The 19,154-nt window shown below is 36.1% G+C and overlaps 1 protein-coding gene and 1 long non-coding RNA gene across 3 annotated transcripts in view; both read left to right on the top strand.

Moving 5' to 3' along the window:
* The window catches only part of tead1a (TEA domain family member 1a), a 37,014-nt gene extending 29,165 nt beyond the window's left edge, over positions 1 to 7,849 (top strand). For both annotated transcript variants that reach the window (XM_082159439.1, XM_082159438.1), the window contains 5 exons: positions 490 to 614; positions 2,271 to 2,444; positions 4,654 to 4,794; positions 5,559 to 5,711; positions 5,823 to 7,849. In XM_082159439.1, the coding sequence (XP_082015565.1) occupies positions 490 to 614; positions 2,271 to 2,444; positions 4,654 to 4,794; positions 5,559 to 5,711; positions 5,823 to 5,936 (707 nt within the window). In that variant the 3' untranslated portion in view covers positions 5,937 to 7,849. The remainder of the gene's footprint in view (positions 1 to 489; positions 615 to 2,270; positions 2,445 to 4,653; positions 4,795 to 5,558; positions 5,712 to 5,822) is intronic.
* An 8,418-nt stretch (positions 7,850 to 16,267) lies between these two features.
* LOC309490151 lies at positions 16,268 to 17,895 on the top strand. The gene is made up of 3 exons (XR_014202605.1): positions 16,268 to 16,419; positions 17,418 to 17,496; positions 17,847 to 17,895. It is a non-coding gene; the product is annotated as an uncharacterized lncRNA (long non-coding RNA).
* The last annotated feature ends 1,259 nt before the right edge of the window (positions 17,896 to 19,154 follow it).

The raw sequence follows: 19,154 nt of genomic DNA, 5'->3' as shown, positions 1-19,154 counted from the left end.
ATATGTATAATCATATTAAAACAATGTAATTCAATTATTTAGTGTATTTAAAAAAATCTAGTATATTTATTATAGTTAAATCACTCTTAAAGGGACAGTTCACCCCAAAATGAAAATTCTGTCATTCATACTCACTCTCAAGTTGTTCCAAACCTGTATGAGTTTCTTTCTTCTGCTGAACAGAAGAAGATATTTTGAGGCATATGGGTAACCAAACAGTTGATGGGCCACATAGTAGGACAAAAAAAAAAAAAAATACTATGGAAGTTAAAGGGGTCCATCAACTGTTTAGTTACCGACATTCTTCAAAATATCTTCTTCTGTGTTCAGCAGCATAAAGAAACTCATACAGGTTTTGAACAACTTGAGAGTGAGTAATTCATTTTTGGGTGAACTATCCCTTAAACGGCTCTGGTCTTATTTCTTTAATCCATCACTGATGTGTGTGTGTGTGTGTGTGTGTGTGTGTGTGTGTGTGTGTGTGTGTAGCTTACGAGTCCCCCACAGCCCTCACAGCTGCAGTGCCGGTGTGGCACGGGCGCTCTATCGGCACCTCTAAACTGCGGCTGGTGGAGTTCTCCTCCTTCCTGGAGCATCAGCGGGACCCAGATTCAGTGAGTCAGCACACACACACAGAACTACTGCAGAAGAGCAGCCTTGACCTGCTTTACCAGCCGCAAACATACTGCTGCTTTACTCTTTAACAAGTAGAGATCAACATCACACAACACCATTAAATGACTTTTGGAGTTTATATAATGTAATAATATTATATATATATATATATATATATATATATACACTTTATTTTTTTTTTGCAGAATTATTATAAAAGGATGTTTCTGGTTTATAGCTAAAAAAAATATATTTAAACAACTATTTTATTCAGTATTTTTAAGTAGTTGTTGAATACACATGCTCAAAAGCATAATGCAACATTTCTAAAGTAAGAAATCTATAATTAAATCATATTATAGTAAATATTACTAAAATTAAATACTCTTTTCGCCAGACGAGTAATATGTGAAATGTATTTATTTATTTTGATTAAAGATACTTTTACCATAAATGCAATGATGGATTTTAGTAGTATTGCATTATTTTACTTGCGTATCCTTGGTGTTGGTGAGAATATAATATAATATAATATAATATAATATAATATAATATAATATAATATAATATAATAATATTTACTTTAATATTTAAATAATGTAATGTTTACTATATTAATTTATTATAAATTTCTTACTTTGGAAATGTTGTATTATGCGTTTGAGCGTGTGTTTTCAACAACTAGTTACACGTCCAAGAAATAAAATACTGAATAAAATATCATAATATAATTATAATATACTATAATAGTTATAATATGAGAATATAAATACAGTAGTTCATTACTTAGTGGTAGAATTGTTTGTCAAATTGATATTATTTATATTATTAAATCATAATATATTTGTTTAATAATGTAAGAATTACATAACTTGGTGAAAGTATTGAGTTTGCATTTAGCCTTGGATCAGCAAGCTTGTGCGATGCTTTAAAGAAATGTAAATGCAGCTGCAGGCCATTTGGGTCTTATTAGAGATGGTCATGATGACCAAGGTCACATCCCGCATTTTTCCTGATCCAATGATAATGATGGAAAACTACAGAAGCTTATGATTGCATTTCTAAAGTAATTTTCAGCTCAAATTAAACCAAAACACATATTTTCTGGTGCGCTAAAAGATCTGAGCCTGCTTATTATGATCTAGTAGTCCTCCAAAAGTGTCTTTAGATCAGCTGACCGATGCTGAATGTCCTATTTACGCACTGATCTGACTGCAGTCAAGACAATGAAGACAAAACAGAATGTGTAGATTAAAACTGAGACCTGGGAAGAACTTCTTGTGACCCACAGGTTATCAAAATGCCTTGTGTCCGTGTTAAAGCAGACCTGTGTTATCTATCATGTTGGCAGGATCTGTATGAAATGCTTGTCCCTCTGGTCTGGCGTGACAGCAGCTATTAATCATGCGTTATACGCAGAACCAGTCGTGTTCTCAATACAGTCGTCCAGCCAAACAAACATTCAGCAGAACCTGAAACGGCTTCACAAATGCAATCTGAAATGCTTCCTTACTGACACAAGCAACATTTGGGAATAGTTCATTAAAAACTCATTGAAAACTCTTTCAATCTTGTTGCTTCGACAACAAACATCTTACAAAAAAAGTGTGTTAGTGTGTATGTTGCAGTGATCTAATGTCCAACTCTTTGTGCAGTACAACAAGCACCTGTTTGTGCACATCGGCCAGACGAGTTACTCGTACAATGATGCGCTTCTGGAGACAGTGGACATACGTCAAATCTACGACAAATTCCCTGAGAAGAAGGGTGGGCTGAAGGAGCTGTTTGGGAAAGGACCTCAGAACGCCTTCTTCCTGGTCAAGTTCTGGGTGAGTCAATTTGAGCGGTCGGGCCGCGGCGTAGCTGTTAGCGCATGAGCTGCTCATGCTAACAATACAAATTCAGTTCAAAACGTTTTCCAAACCCAATTTCTTATTTTTTTCCACATCATTTTATGTGCTACTTCACTTCTCAATCCAATACAAATGCCCAGAAACACCTGTAATAGTGAGACAATCCTTAAAAAAATAAAAATAATAATAATATTCTATAATTTAAACAATGGTGTTATAGATGCTGTTGCATTATAGTGAATATATATATATATATATATATATATATATATATATAGAGAGAGAGAGAGAGAGAGAGAGAGAGAGAATATATTTATGAATAAATGTGAAAAAAAAAGTAAATAATTATTATAATCATAATTAGTTTAATTATTTTTGTGCACATTTTATTTTCACTTTTGGCTGTAATGTAAATAATTTTCATATTAAAAGATATTGTCAATATAAAAACCTAACTAATAAATACTTTGAGTATATATGGGCAATTTAATAATAATAATAATAATAAATAATAATTTTTGTATTATGGCTTTTTATAGTTTAAGATCTGGGATAAGGGTAGTTCTTATAATAAATGATAATAAAGTTAATTTCACTTTTTTGGTCTTTTAATATAATTTTTTTTTGTATTAAAAGATATCATTGTCAATATAAAAACCTAATTTGAATAATAAATAAATACTTTGAGTGGGCAATTTTAAATTAATACGTTTTATATAACAAAAATTTAACAAATTCTAAAATTAACTTTTAAACAACATAAATCATTTTTCCATGATGGCTTTTTATAGTTTAAGAATGAATGAAATTCTGGCCCTGGGTAAGAGTAATTCTTATAATAATTTATTGAATAACTAATAAATACTTTGAGTATGGGCAGTTTTAGCTGAATAAGTTTTATATAACAAAAATGTAACTTTAGTACACTAAAATAAACATTAAACATGATTTTTCTTTTATAGTTTAAGAATGAATGAAAGTCTGGGTCAGTTATTTTCACGTTCGGCTTTTTATTAATACAAATAATTGTCATATTGAAAGCTATCATTGTCAATATAAAACTTAAATTTTTTAAGTAGTAAATACTAAATACAAAGTTAATTTGTAGTTTTGTAAATGAACTTCAAGTGTTTCTTCAAGTATGGGTAATTTTGGCTTCATAAAAAAAAAAAAAAATCCTTTTCATATTACAAAATTTAAACCATAAACTAATTATTTATCCTTTTTTTTTTTACATTTTGAACTTTAATCCTAAAATAAACTTAAAACAATTTATGTTTTATGATATCTTTTTCTAGTTTGGTCTGGGATAAAATGTAAAACAATAAAATCAGACATCAATAAAAAAGACATTAAAAATAAACTCATGTGCCATAAAAGCGCCCACAGTTAAAGAATCCACCATACGTCAGCATTATATCAGCCGTTGAGAAAGCACTAGTGCCCTGCATGCGTCTGAATGGAGGCAGCTGAATTGGTTCAACACGTTGGCGTTTGATTAAAGTGCTGTGTTAAAGCCAGCAGTGGTGTGTTTAATCCCTGTGAAACAGCGCTCTGTCCTTTAATACTGCTGATGCTGGGTTTGATAGGGAGCCTTTATTTGAACACCTGCCGCTCAGAGCGACAGGTGCAAGCGCATGACGGCCTCATCCTGGACAGACTGAAGGTTAACGCTTATTACACTCTTACATCGCAAACTAGTTTGGTTTGTGCTGGCCAAAACGTGCCTGGTTTATCTTTTACTAATGGGTGTTTTTAGGACAACAGCAGCTGAAATTAATAGTGTTCTTATTGTGTTTGATCTCTACACAGTTGTGGCATAATAAATCATGTTTTATAGCCTTGAAATCTCAGAGACTGTACAAAAGATTTTTTTTCTTATTATGTTCTTTCAACGGCATTTGATACACATCGTTTTAATATAGATTTGCAGAAGTTAAATTAACTGCAAATAAGACTCAGTGATTCTAGGTGTCTGTGGCCTTGATAAACTTCACAGAAGGCTCTATTCACAGTTTAAAGTAGCCAAAGAGTTTACTGTTGACATAAAGCACCTTCTATTTTTTTAGCGTCTGACAAATTACTCATTTATTTGCCCAACTGTATGCAAACCCTGCGGTCGAAGTGGCTTTTGTCAATGTTTTCTCTCCATCAGTCACTGAGCTGTTATCTGGTGTGTCCGCAGGCTGACCTGAACTGCAACATCCAGGAGGATTCTGGGGCTTTCTACGGCGTGACCAGTCAGTACGAGAGCTCAGAGAACATGACCATCACCTGCTCCACAAAGGTCTGCTCCTTCGGGAAACAAGTGGTGGAGAAAGTTGAGGTGAGTGCTAATGAATATGATAAATAAAACAGTAAAAACATATCCTATCAAAAGTAAACTCAAAATGTAATATATATATATATATATATTATTTTTTTATATGTTTAACTATCAATTTATTTTTGGCCTTTTTATATACACAATTAATTTTTAAAGTTCAGTTAATAAATATTCAATTTTATTTGTAATCTTGTAATATTTAAAATTGTATATACATGTAAAATGTATGTATATATTTAATTTTATAATGTGTATTTTTATATACAATTATAATATGAATTTTATTTGTATTTTTTACTTTTTTTAAAGTTCAGTTAATATTTATGTGTAAAATGGTATATATTATATGTATTTTTATATACAAATATATATAACATTATATATATATATATATATATATATATATATATAAAGTTTAATATTAACTTAATTTTAAATTATAAAGTTATATATATATATATATATATATATATATAATATATACATTTTAAGTTAAGTTCATATTAAAATGTATATGTAATATTTCATATAAACATGTAAAATTATGTAATGTATTATAGTGTTTTATATATAATTATAACATGAATTATATTTGTTTGTTTTCTTTACTTTTTTTTAAGTTCAGTTTACTTTAAAAAAATTGTTTTATATATATATATATATATATATATATATATATATATATATATATATATATAAATAAACTGTATGAATTCATTTAATTAATTAATTTAAATATCTTATTTGTTTGTCTGTTCTGGTAGACGGAGTATGCTCGGTTTGAGAACGGACGTTTTGTGTACAAGATCAGCCGGTCTCCCATGTGTGAATACATGATCAACTTCATCCATAAGCTCAAGCACCTGCCTGAGAAGTACATGATGAACAGCGTACTAGAAAACTTCACCATCCTGTTGGTATGTCCTACAATTCCCATGTCATTCCGTTATCTAAATCCACATGTGTATATAGTCAGTGGCAAATGGCGATTTCTAAAAGCCGGTTTCTTTCTCTTCCCCTTCCTGCAGGTGGTGACGAACAGAGACACTCAAGAGACCCTACTGTGCATGGCCTGCGTGTTCGAGGTCTCAAACAGCGAGCACGGCGCTCAGCATCACATCTACAGACTGGTCAAAGACTGAGGCTCCCGACTCAACCCAGTCAGTCAGTCAGCGACACACTGCTCACAGACAGAACAGTGGAGACTTTATATTCACTGAGGCTCTTAGGCTACACAGCTGACGTCCGCCAAGAGCGGCAGAGCCTGACGGACTAAGAAAAGCCTTTGAATGACTCACAACCTCATTTTAAGTGGCTGTGCCTCTGTCAGTCCCACCCCAGAAGGCTTTTTGTCACCGTTTTGGGTGAGGTCTGGAATGAATAATTACATTATAATTTGTTCATCACTCGTGTTTTGGTGTTTATTTTTCGTGGGTGAAACGGTACAGTTTTGTTATTTTTGTCTGGATGTCTGTTTAACTCGGTTGATGTTTTAAACCACAATGTGTTTTGAAAGAACGTTGCTTATATAAAGTTGTATTGTCATAGTACATGGAAGCTTTTTTCTGTTGTTCAGCCTTTTCTTCTCACATTTCAAAGGCTTAATTCGCCCCTGGTATTTGTTTTTGTTTTGTTTTTTCACATTGAGTGGATTTAACTTTAATGAAAGAGCATAAAAAGGGTACTGTATTATTTATGTGGAACTACCTGCCTTACACTGCACATGGGCTGTTCCAGTACTAAAACACTAAGAAACAAATCATTTTCTTCATAGAAACTTTAAAAAATAACACAAGATGTTGAAGGCAAATACAAACCTTAATCATTTTTGTTTATTTCTGAATTTGTATTTAAAACTGAAGTATGTAACTTTTTCTGTGTTATAAATAAGTAAAGCCATTTCATGGGTTAACTTTAAACTTTAACCTTTTTATTTTAAGCGACTCGTCTAGTTCTACGCAACAACACTGACTCGACCAATGGCGTGATTTGGGGGCGGGGCTAACCATTTTTTTTTTTTTGAAATTCCGTTAGGAGGCGCTGTTGGGGCAAAGAAATAAATTACATACTTCAGATTTAAGAAACTAGCACGTTATTTCTTCCCATATCAGAATAGGCTACACAATAAAGGGAACTTACATAGCAAAATCACCAAAGCATATTGTGCCTTAGTGTTTATCATCACAGACTGTCTATTTGTGAGTAAAAGTATATAACCTCACTTGATGTTTGTAATTTGTCACACAAAAAAAATGTTCTGCCACATTTTTTTTTTTTCAAGCCAGTCTAAGTAGGTCACATTTCTCTCTTGTACACCAAATAAACATTCTGTCACTTCTGCTCATGCCAAGTGAAAGCTACAGGTGTTGAAAGTGCCTTTTGTTTTTTGTTTTTTCCAGCTCAGAAAATGGTATACGCCAAAAAAAAAAAAAAAAAAAAAAGGTCAGATTTGGATACTATCACCATAATGCCTTTGACATTTTTAAAAAGCTGGGAAAAATAATTAATTGATGGAAATATATTTTTAATTTCAATATGAATCAAATGATACGTCAGAAATTCATTTTCCACCCTGTAAAAAAAGCAGTTGATTGTGGTGTCATGTATATAGGGAAAGAGATTTCATGTACATCAAATGACATGTTACTTACAACGACAACCAGACCGACGATGAGTGACAGTCCAGTGCTTACAGAGCCGTCTTTGTTGTTTTTTTTGTTTTTTTTAGGGGGGGGGGGGGGGGGGGCAATGACTCCTTAATCTGAATCAAAATGTTGATTTCAGTCTTATTTACCACACACGATTGTGGGTTATGTTTTGTTTGTTTGTTTTTGTCATGTTTTACATGTTTTGCAGAGTATCTGTTAGTAAAATGAGCATTAAAACGGAACACTAATGTATTTGATGGCATAAAGAGAGCACTGAAACGCTGAGTTTGGGTAGCTTTTTAATAGGTGGACTCTTGTCAAATAATTGTTTTCAATCGTGTATATTTTCCTTGAGGGGATGACACGAAAAGAAAATGAAAATAAACTTTTAGTGTTTGTACTGCAAACTGTTTTACTGAGCTTCTCTATTTTCTCTGTACTAAATAATTTGTAGCCAAGCATTGACCCTTTTCACATTTCAGGTTTCTCAAAAGCGGAAGTCTTCATAGTTGGGTAAACTTCTATAGCGGTGAATGAGAGACTAACTTACATTACATATATTTTTCGTGTTCCCATTTGCTCAAATACCAAAAGAAATACTCCATTATAGTGTTTTCACAACTTATATATATATATATATACACGCCTAAAAAGATAAAAAAAAAATGCTTGAACTAAGACAAACAGTATTTGTAAATCAAAGCTCACTGAAAAACCTACAACTGCGGCCACCAAAGTATAAAATTTTTCTTATTTAATATACCATAATTTTTTGATGGTATTTTTGAGTTATATCCACTTCCTCTAGCTGTCCTGTACACTTTTGATATGATGACTGTTTGCAAGGGCGTAGGTTTGCGTATGGATGGGTAGGGACATGTCTCTACCAATATTTTGGGAAGACAGAACTGTCCTTCCTAATACTTCAGCTAACTCGATCACATTATTAGACGACCCCAACGAAAACATGATTGAAATGGTAAACAAGTTATAATACACACACCCAAAAAGCAATAGTTTAACTTAGGGATGGGGCCGATCCGATCCAGTATCGGTATCGGGACCGATACCAGCGTAATTCACGTATCGGATTTTCCCGATCCAACCTGCGGAGATATCCGATATCCTTGAGTCATGTCTGCGCTTTAACGTTGTCTGCTGAAATGACTCCAAAAGTGATTCCTGCCGGCTAGTCTGCTAGCTGGCTGCAAACTGCGGAATGGATTTCCTGAACGGAGGCGCGGCTCAATGAGACACAGAGTTATGAGACACGCCACCGCTCAGGAAATCCATTCCGCAGTTTGCGGCCGCTGTGTGGAAATTCTTCACACTGGAAACACCGCAGAGCAAGACAGCAAAATGCAATGTTTGCAAAGCCGTAATTCAGAGCTTGTTGAAGCTCCCTCGCGTCGTACAACACAACGAATGCAATCAAACATTTAAAAAACACCACGTTACTGTGCGTTCACACCAAACGCGAATAGCGCGTCAAATTAGTTGGACGCTTGAATATTTTGAATCCATTCGCGCGCCCAGAGCGAAATTGATGCTCGCAAAAAGCAAAAGTTTGAAGCGAAATTGACGCGCGTCTGAGGCGAAATCCGCTTGTCTGTTTGCAACATGGCTGATGTTGATCGAGCATTCATCGAGAGAGTTACAGCATCGGAGCGAGGATCACCCTTTAGATAGTGTGTGTGTGTAAGATGTTTACACTTGCACTTTTCTTATATTTCAAGACTCAAGTATTTGACATTTTGGGAATGTAATAAATATTGACATGACCTACAGTTGCATATTTGTTTTCAGAATGGGATTTTTCCTGTTAACAGGATTTACTGTTTTTCTGACTTCCTTTTCTGACCTTATACTTACCATACATGCATAAATATGTAGGCCTACATATCATACTTGCCTGTTGAGAGAGGAGTTTATTTCAGCATCATATAAAATAAACAATAATGATAATAATAATATTAAAGCAAACACAGCTCTGGTATCGGAATAGTATCGGTATCGGCCGATATCCAAATTCAGGTATCGGGATCGGATCGGAAGTGAAAAAATGTGGATCGGTGCATCCCTAGTTTAACTTTATGTGCCATGTTTTGTTTTTGTAGAATTTTGTTATTTAAATTATTTTATTAAAAAAAAAAAATCATTTTTCTTTCCATATTTTTAGATTCTACATTGTTTTAGATGTACTAATTTACAAATATATTCATCTTTTATTTTCAGGTACAGTGTGAGAGCTGCAATAGATGGGCACATTTTAAATGTTGCAACTTCAATAGCCTAAATGTGTTTGTGCAAAAAATGTGTGGTATAGTTTGAGTATTTTCCCTTGTCATTTGCATTGATAACATTATGCAGCACAGTGTGGTTTTATTTATATTAATAACTAATTTGATTGTTTTACTTGTTTTGTATTGTGCCTCTGTGTTGCATGATTTTGAATTTCTGAAATTAATTTGATTAATAATCTCTTTTCTATATTGTTCTGCTTGATTATAAATTATCTCAATAACTAATCTTATTTCAATTTACATCATCAATTTACATTATAATCTGTTTTATGGTGAGTTTGTAACATCTGTCCAGGAACTACAGATAAAAAATTTAGACTGTCAAATCATCCTACCCGTTTATTTCGCACTGGTAGGACATCTGAAGTAACGTTACTTTGTACTGTAAAATCACCCTACCACGGTCTAATGAGAATCTTCGGTAAAGTTACACTGAAGTATTTTATGTGGTCACAGACGCGAAGTAGGATTTTATGATGTGGTAGGATGAACCGATAAATATGGCTATTATTTTGCGCTACGGTCGAAAAATCTGACAAGGTAGGACAGATGTAGCCTACTTTGTCAAAACAGCATACCAGTGTCTGTGAAGGGTATGCTGTTTTGATAGCCCCTGGTTTAATAAAAATACAGTTTATAAAGGGGTATGCTGTTTTGATAGCCCCACTTGCTAAAAATAATATATTGAAAACGTCTGTCAACATTTCTTGTGATTGTACAAGGCATGCAATTAGTTAATGTGTATATAATACACCAACACTTACCGCTTGTAATCTTAGGTATGCTGAAATGATGGTTTAAATTGAACGCACGCGCAATTCCACAAATTTCACTGCTGCGCATGCGCATTAACCGAAGGTATCCCATTCTGATGGGTATGGTGTTCCGTCAGAACACCGGAAACAGTATTATCGGAGAGTGGCTACATAGCGACTTAGCCGAATAGTTCCAAGTTTAGGTTGCTAAGCAACACTGCATCAACAAACCATAGACTAGGGCTGGGCGATATGGACCAAAAGTCATATCCCGATATATTTAGGATGAATATCGAAATACGATATATATCCCGATATTTTTTCCGCAAAATGAGAGCAAATGTTCAGTCAAAGTCAAAGCCAAATATGACATGTCACAAGTAAGCAATAAGGTACGAGAGGCAAGTGCTGTATCATGAATAAGTAACGGCTGAAGGGCGTTGTTAGGCACGATGCGAAGCGGAGTGCCTGCAACCCCTTTAGCCGTTACTTATTCACGATACAGCACTTGCCTCGAGTACCTTATTGCTTTATTAAACGGTTACCACACAATATTAAAGTAAAAAAAAAAAATTATTAGTGCAACTTTCATGAAGTTGAATAAAATAGTCCCTGACCGTGAACAACAACGTTCCAATGTGTAATATGCATGAAAGCTCAAATAAAAACAACAAACCGTTCTCAAACTTTGTCTCATTCTTTTTATTTTTTACAACACAATATTTGTGAAATTCTCACATAAATAGGCATAGCTTATCTCTCAGCATGAGAAAACGTTTATTTTTTTTGTTTATTCCGTTATTTTCTCTCTTCACTAAACTAAATATTTACATAGCCTAAATAAAAACACAAGGGCACATATTTTGATAGATAACAATTAGGTCTTTAATCTATTTTATTAATGTTATTAATTTAGTTGCTAAAATGCCGCCTAACAAGAGATACTTTTTTTATTGTTGTTTATTTAAATTTATTTGAACATCTCCGTTTATTGTGCACGCATTAAATATTTGTCTCATTTCAATCGGCTCCACTGTGGCGACATTTAACGCGATTCTCTTTAGTTGGGGCTCAGCACTGTCAGCAGTGATTTCTGTTGCAGCAAACCACATTTCACGATACGAAAAAAAGTACCTGGAAGCGGGTACAGGTACAACTTTTATACAGTGGAAAACCAAACAAAGCCGAGTCGAGTCGAGGCGAGCTGGTACTGTAGTGGTGTCCCAGGATGGTGTCACAGACCTATAGAGATAATAAAAAAAAATATATATGTAAATGTAAGGCCTGGAGTAGGCCACTTATGGCGCTTTTCCATTACCAGTACCAGCTCAACTCGACTCGACTCGTCTCGGCTCGCTTTTCGCTCCGTTTTCCATTGCAGATAGTACCTCCACAATAGTACCTGGTCGTCATAGCGACGCCGCAGGAAACTGCCGTGACTTAATCTTTAACGCGAGACGCGTGAGATACACCCGCTACCCACACACACAGGACAATGGAGGAAATCGAGTGTATGCTGTTTTTGGATATTTTTTGTTTTTGCTTTTTTTTATTCAGGATACTCCGTCTGGCGCGTGCAATGATGACGCAGTGAATAGTGACGATTCTCTCTGACCAATCAGCAGTCTGCCTTGTTTTCACGTCACATTTTAGTATCGCCTCGGCTCGCTTGGAACCTCGCCGGAGGTGGTACGAAAAAAAGTACCTGGAAGCGGGTACAGGTACAACTTTTACACAGTGGAAAACCAAACAGAGCCGAGTCGAGTCGAGTTGAGGCGAGCTGGTACTGTGTAGTGGAAAAGCGCCATAATTGTCACTGTTGCAATGACTTCCAGAAGAAAAATAGAACCATTTGAGTTTTTGTCCCATACAAGTTTTTGGTGGCTTCATATCTCATTTGATCATTTATTTTTATGTTGCCAATTTATTATTTTTGGGATGCTGTTGTATAATATTAAAATTATGATTTTTGTAAGGATTTATACCAAACAAAAAATGTTTTCTTGAGTCTATAGAATATGATATGTGGGCAGGACATCTCTGCAGCACAACAATTATGTAAAAAGGTATTTTGACAGATTTCTATAACAAACTCACCTCTGCTGCAATCCTTTCACGGTCTTCTGGACTGAGCGCGCGGCGCCTCTTTGTTGGCCGAGAACCACTGCTTTGCTCACCAATGGAATGGAGAGAGTTTCTGCAAAGGACAAAGATAATTTATTATAATATTGGCAAAAGAGAGAGTTAATAATGAAAGAGAAAGCAAATAATGATCATATTACAGGAATACAGTTACCTGATCTTTTGTATTTCCTGTTGGAACTGTTGGATGCTCACTTTGATATGGACCGAATCAATGTTCTTCTTCTGGAGCTTGGCATAGAGGAAGTCTACATGTGGCATGATGTGGTGATAAAGTTCCAGAAAGAACTTAAAATCCTGATCCTCCAGTAGCATGGCCAGGGCTCCTGCTTCTCTGACAGTATTGGGGTCAAAGTCACCTGAGTCTTGTATGCTCTCAAAACAGTGAATGAGATCCTCTCTGTGCTCAAAAACAGTATTGATGGCACGGCTATGAAAGTTCCATCTGACGTTGCTGGATCTTGGCAGTCTATGGGCAACCACTTTATCCAGGAAACATGTCCGCTTGGGTGACTTGGAAAAAAAGCTGGCAAATCCACCAATGTTAGAAAAAAAAAATGTCTCGCCTTTGATATGTGAGAGGTGGCCTGTTGCATTATCAGGTTGAGCTGATGTGCGTAGCAGTGGATGTAGTGGATTTTTGGGGTACACATCTTGTATTTTCCTCTGAACACCTGCAGTGGCACCCCTCATCACGCTGGCCCCATCATATGCCTGGCAGATGAGCTTACTTTTCTGATCCTCAGGAAGAATAGAAGCAATACGCTCTTTTAGTGCAGTAGCAATGGACTCAGCTGTAGCTGACTGCAGAGGGATGACCTCAAAAAATCTTTCCAGCACGTTATTTTTGTCCTCGATGTAGCGGAGCACAAGCACAAGTTGGGACTGTGTGGCAATGTTGTTTCATCTGTCTGGATTGATTAAAACAATCACTTGTCTGGACTTCTTTGATTAATTTTTCTCTTGTAACAGACAACATACAGTCCAGTAGCTCGTTCTGTATAGTTTTTGACGTTCCCTTAAAGGGTAACTAAACCCCTGGTCAGAGCCTGACTCCACCCACTGGCAATATTTGAAAAATGCTGGAAATGTAGGCAGAGCCCAGTGGAGAGGGGGCGTGCATCTGAGATGTATCTCTCTGTAGGCAAGGGCGTGGTTAACTGGTACCCTCTGACGTCAGAGGGTACCACAACTTCCAATAGGAAAATTCAACTGCAGTAGCCACTGTTCAACCTGAAGAGGGCAGCACTCAGACGTTTTTACACCATATTTTGTCAAATTAAAACACTTTAAACACAAATGTCAAAAAAACTACTTGAATCAATGAACAGCACTAATAAAGCCCCATCCTTACAGATCATTAACTAAAAAAAGTTGGTTTAGGGTTTAGTTACCCTTTAAATACAGTAGCACTGTCAAGGTGCTCTTTCAATGCTCCATCAAGCAGAGGCAACAAAATCCACCAACCCGCGAAATATCCCGGGGTTATCTGAGCTCTCACTCTCATCATGGCCACGTAAAGCCAACTCAAAGGCTCCACAAAATTTCACAGTCTATTATTCTGGACAGTATGTGTCGATTTTTTGTCACCTCTATGTTGTGCCTTCTAAATGCCAATCCTGTAGCCTTCATAGTTGTCCAGCAATGCTAACTCTGCCCAAAAACGTTAGTTTCAAGCTATTATCAAGATGGCTGCGGCTACTGTCATGACGTTTGCATTTTTCAGTTAACAGTTAGCAGATGTTTGAGGTCTCTTACCCCCGTTGTTGTCCACAAAACTTCAGTGCCGATTCTTTGAAATAAAAGACAGGGAAAGCAAAAAAGGGCATAGCTCAATTCACATCACACATTTGGTTTAACTGCTGCCATTATCTCTCCGAAAGTGGTCAGCCTAGCAAGGTTTTGGCGGAGTCGGAGTGACGGTGTCGCCCGCGCACTCGCAGTAGTGGCAAGAGCGTTAAGTTGAATGACAGGTGACGAGAACCAATCAGATTGGATAAAATAACATGTATCCAATTCTGATTCGCCAGAGACGCAGCGACCTGCGTCCGGAGGAGAATCTTTCAGAAACCAATTAGAGACCAGCTTCAGGTCACATGCTGCCCGAAAATTTAAAGACTGAAATCAGCTCCGTAATACGCCCCCAGCGGACATCGTACTACACCGTTGAAAAGCGTCGGAAGCTTCGGAAGCGAGTAGAACGGTTGATTTTGTCAGAATGTACAATTCTGTACGATCTCTCTGATGAGGGCATGGGGTCTGCGAATCTCCATAGGAAATGAATGACTTCCGGTCGTTTCGAAGCCGTATCGGAGCTGATTTCAACTGCCAGTGTGAATGCGACGTAAGATAGACATCCATTTGTCCGGCGTCCCTCTCCCATGAAACCGCATGAAACTTATTGAAAAACATAATAAAGAAAATAGTTAACCGATTAAAGCCAGTTTTTATTAAATGCTGAGGCTCTTACTCTACCAGACGGTGAGTAAACTATTTTATTTTTATTTCATTTTTGTATACATGTATATTTCTGGAATTTTGATGGGGGCGGCGCCCCAGCGCCCTCTATTGACAAGCCACTATTACACACACATCGAATCAACATACAATGACCAAATCACTCAAATACATGATACTTTGGTTTTTGCAATTGACATTTACTCTACAGTTCAAAAGTTAGGGCTCAGTTAAATGTTTTAATGTTTTTGAAAGAAGTCTCTTATGCTCACCAAAACTGCATTTATTTAATTAAAACTACAGTAAAACAGAAAAAAAAGTGCATTTCTCTGACCTAAAAATGTGAATTTTAAGGTGTTTGAAGGCCAAAAAATTCGATAACAAAAGCTTTAAAAGCATTTTTTGTAAGCAGATAGCAGTTTCTTAAACATGACAATGAGGATAAATGTTGAAGTGAATGATCCACACTACAAAATGGAAATGCAGAATGTTTCTGCTTATTGTTGACAATATACAATCAAACAGAAATGGCCTTAAATGAGAAATCTTTCAAGGATTATTTTGCATAGATGTTACATTTCAATCAAACACCAGTACAATAATTGTATTTTGTCCAGAGGCAAATGAGCAATTTATATATTAGCATTAAAGATTGATTTCTTTAATTCGCATTAAAGAACTTGTTATTATCAATGTTGAAAACAGTTCTGATGCTTTATATTTTTTGGGAAACCATGATGGATTAGAGTTTTTGATGAATAGAACGTTTAAAAGAACAGCATTTATTTGAAATATAATTTATTTTATGTAATTATAAATGTCTTTATTGCCACCTTTGTTAAATTCAACGTGATCTTGGTAAACGAGTATTAATTTCTAAGTTATTAGTCATTTACAATTGATTAGATAATGATTAACTAATCATTTACAAAACATGACTATGTCTAAATCTAATCCACTTTTGCAGTGTAATTTGAAATATTTTTCCATAGTTTTTAATGCAGAAATAGCATACATGTATCTGAAGCATCGCTTTCCATAAAACATAATGGTACCATGTAATTTGTTATTTTTATTTAGGAGTAATGCAGTAATGAAACAGTTCCCTGCACTGCAGTCTTTCATATTCTGTGCATCTTTCTTTATTTCTTCAAGGGAGTTGTGCGTATTCACCTGGTGGAGGCCGACAATCTGGCTGCGATGGACACCATTGTGTCTGGTGTGTCTGCAACATACGCACAGTTCAGAGTCAGGGCACAAACCTTCAAATCCCAGCATCTGGACAATACACTCAATCCCAAATGGCATGAAATGTATGGGGTGGGTGTGACACCACATTGCAATGCTTTTTCTCGTTGGTTCTCGTTTTGACTTCTGCTCTGTATTTTCACTGTGAACTTGTGTATTTATGAAGGAACGGCTCGCTTTAAAATATAATATAAACTATAATATTAAAACATCTGCTTACAAACATTAGAATCCTCCTGATAACTTTTGTTAACTTTACATTAAGTAAATCCACTTCAAAAGCTAATTACTTCTGGACAGCAATGCCATAGAAATATACAGAGTGGCTGCAAAAACGGAAGTTCAAAGACAATATTCTAAAGATGGCGGCGCCCTCGTTTCTCTGGCGCATAAGGTCTATACAGGGGGGAGGGGATCAGGCCGTGAGTGCAGAGACGGTATTTACGACAGTAATGTTAAATACATGTACATGTAAAGCGTTGTAGGAATAATTCCGGTTCGCATGGCTACGCGGAAGCGGTGAAAATTCTGTTTTATAAATTTTAAGGCCAGACAGGTGGTTTGTTGAGGGTTGGTTTGTGGGGAAGGACTACACACCTGCACACATATATTCAAACGCACATACCTATGGACTGAACTCGTAATACGCATGTGCAGGCCATCAGCGTTCTCACAGGTTCGCGTTTTTAAAGTTTGAGAGAACTTCAGAGTTTTCTGTTAACATGGTGTCATGTTAGCAGCCCCTAAGTTAATAACTAATGATCGTTGCGACGGTAGTGAATCAATCAAAACTAACTTTAGCTGGACAATAACTTTATTCTAGAACTGCCGTAAAGCCAAAACAATCTCTGTTACTTTGATTTTCTATTATCACTGTAAAGCCGCTTTGGAACAATCTAAATGGTTAAAAGCGCTATATAAATGAAGATGACTTGACTTGTTTGACAAAAACAGAAACTGCATAGTATGCCTTTAAATGTCTAATCATTTATGCCGCTTTTTGTCATTGATTACCCACGCTGTAGGTGTGTCTTTGGTGTTTCATGCATGAGTGTGTGTCTGTCTGTCAGGTCATCGTTCATGAGGCGGCTGGTCAGTAGAGGTGGAAGTGTTTGATACAGATTCTGATCGAGATCATTCCCTGGGCAGGTACCGTATCCCTGCTTTTCATCTCCCGTCATTCCTTTTCTCATTTATTCTATCAAAGGAGGAATATCTTTAATGTTTTAACATTATAAGCGAATAATCCTTATAATGTTAGTCAAGATTTCTTGCACTAAAACAATTTATATTGAGGATATCTTGTTTTTTGAAAGTGTTTCCATAGTGGATTAAACTCTTTAATTCCAAAAGTTTCTTAAAAATTTACTTTTTCTTATAAAAAAGTCCTACCATAAACCACCATTACCATAAACTCATTATTTGTGTTTTTTACTGTTTGTTTTACTGATCTGTATTCTCATCCTTGCGTTGATTCTCTTTACTTCACTTGTGTTCAGGACCATACTAAACTTGGGGATTGTGAAGAAATCTAAAATAGTTGATGAGGTGAGAAGATTTAGATAATATATGTGTGTGTGTGTGTGTGTGTGTGTGTGTGTGTGTGTGTGTGTGTGTGTGTGTGTGTGTGTGTGTGTGTGTGTGTGTGTGTGTGTGTGTGTGTGTGTGTGTGTGTGTGTGGTTAACTTGATTCGGTTTGCAAGTGTGTGCATAGCTTTCACAAGTAGACATGAAATCTACAAGCCACTAGCTTTGCACCAATTAGCTACAAACCAACTAAAACCATTGTGTATTGCAATTAAAGCTGCAAGCAGCAATGAAAAGGGCCCTCGCACCCGTGCCATCGCCACCCGGCGCTACTATACTATAACTGAATATTGGCATGTAGATGTCTTCAGGACTGGACTCTTATCAAACATGTGAAGTTTGGGGCAGATTGGACATTGTATGCCTGAGTTACAACAACTTAATGTTTCATGGCGTTAATCGCATAAATTAGCACTTAGCCAAGTGTTGCATGATTTAACTTGTTTCTATCATGTTTGGTACTTCATGGCATATTTAAATATGTTTCTGGGAGTGAATTACAGTGTAAATCATGTAATTTGCTGTTGCCAGCAGGTGGTGCTATGACTAGCTGAATATTGTCATGTAGATGCGTTCAGGACAGGACTCTTATCAAACATGTGAAGTTTGGGGCAGATCGGACATTGTATGCCTGAGTTACAACAGCTTCCTCTTTCATGGCGAAAAATCAGAGTTTGTCAGGCCGCCACGGACACACGCTTCAGCGAAAACTCAAGATCATCACAATTTACCACCGCTGAGGCCTTAAGATTAGACTGACCATATATGATGTTTATCTGGTTAAATCTCTGGTTAAGTCCATTCATGTATTTTTCATGTTTTGATGGTTGTTTGTATTTGCAGTATGCCTGTCTGGATAACGCAATGCCTCGCCAGGAGGTGTATTTGCAGTGTTCAAGAATAAATAAAAGGGCCATGGAGCTGCTGGTCCGTCAGGTACGGCTGAGGCGGTGTGCGGAGCAAACACTTGCTCTTGCGAAAAAGGAAACTCAAGAAATAAAGAGCCAACTGGGCAATACTCTTCAGGAGCTGGAGGTTGCCCAGGCTTCATTTGTGTGTGTATGTAATGGTAAGTATTTCGTTTGGTTTTGTATGTTGCCAAAGACATGACTGTCATGGTATAATTGTGTAATAATATTAGCAAAAACCCATTAGCAAAAACCACTCATCAGAGTGTGAATATTCACATTCACACAGATCAGACTCAGTATGAATACTAA

Source organism: Leuciscus leuciscus (assembly GCF_965113295.1).
Source record: "Leuciscus leuciscus genome assembly, chromosome: 25".
NCBI lineage: Eukaryota > Metazoa > Chordata > Actinopteri > Cypriniformes > Leuciscidae > Leuciscus > Leuciscus leuciscus.
Note: the sequence above shows the minus strand (reverse complement) of the source record. Positions and strands in the feature narration are given on the sequence as shown.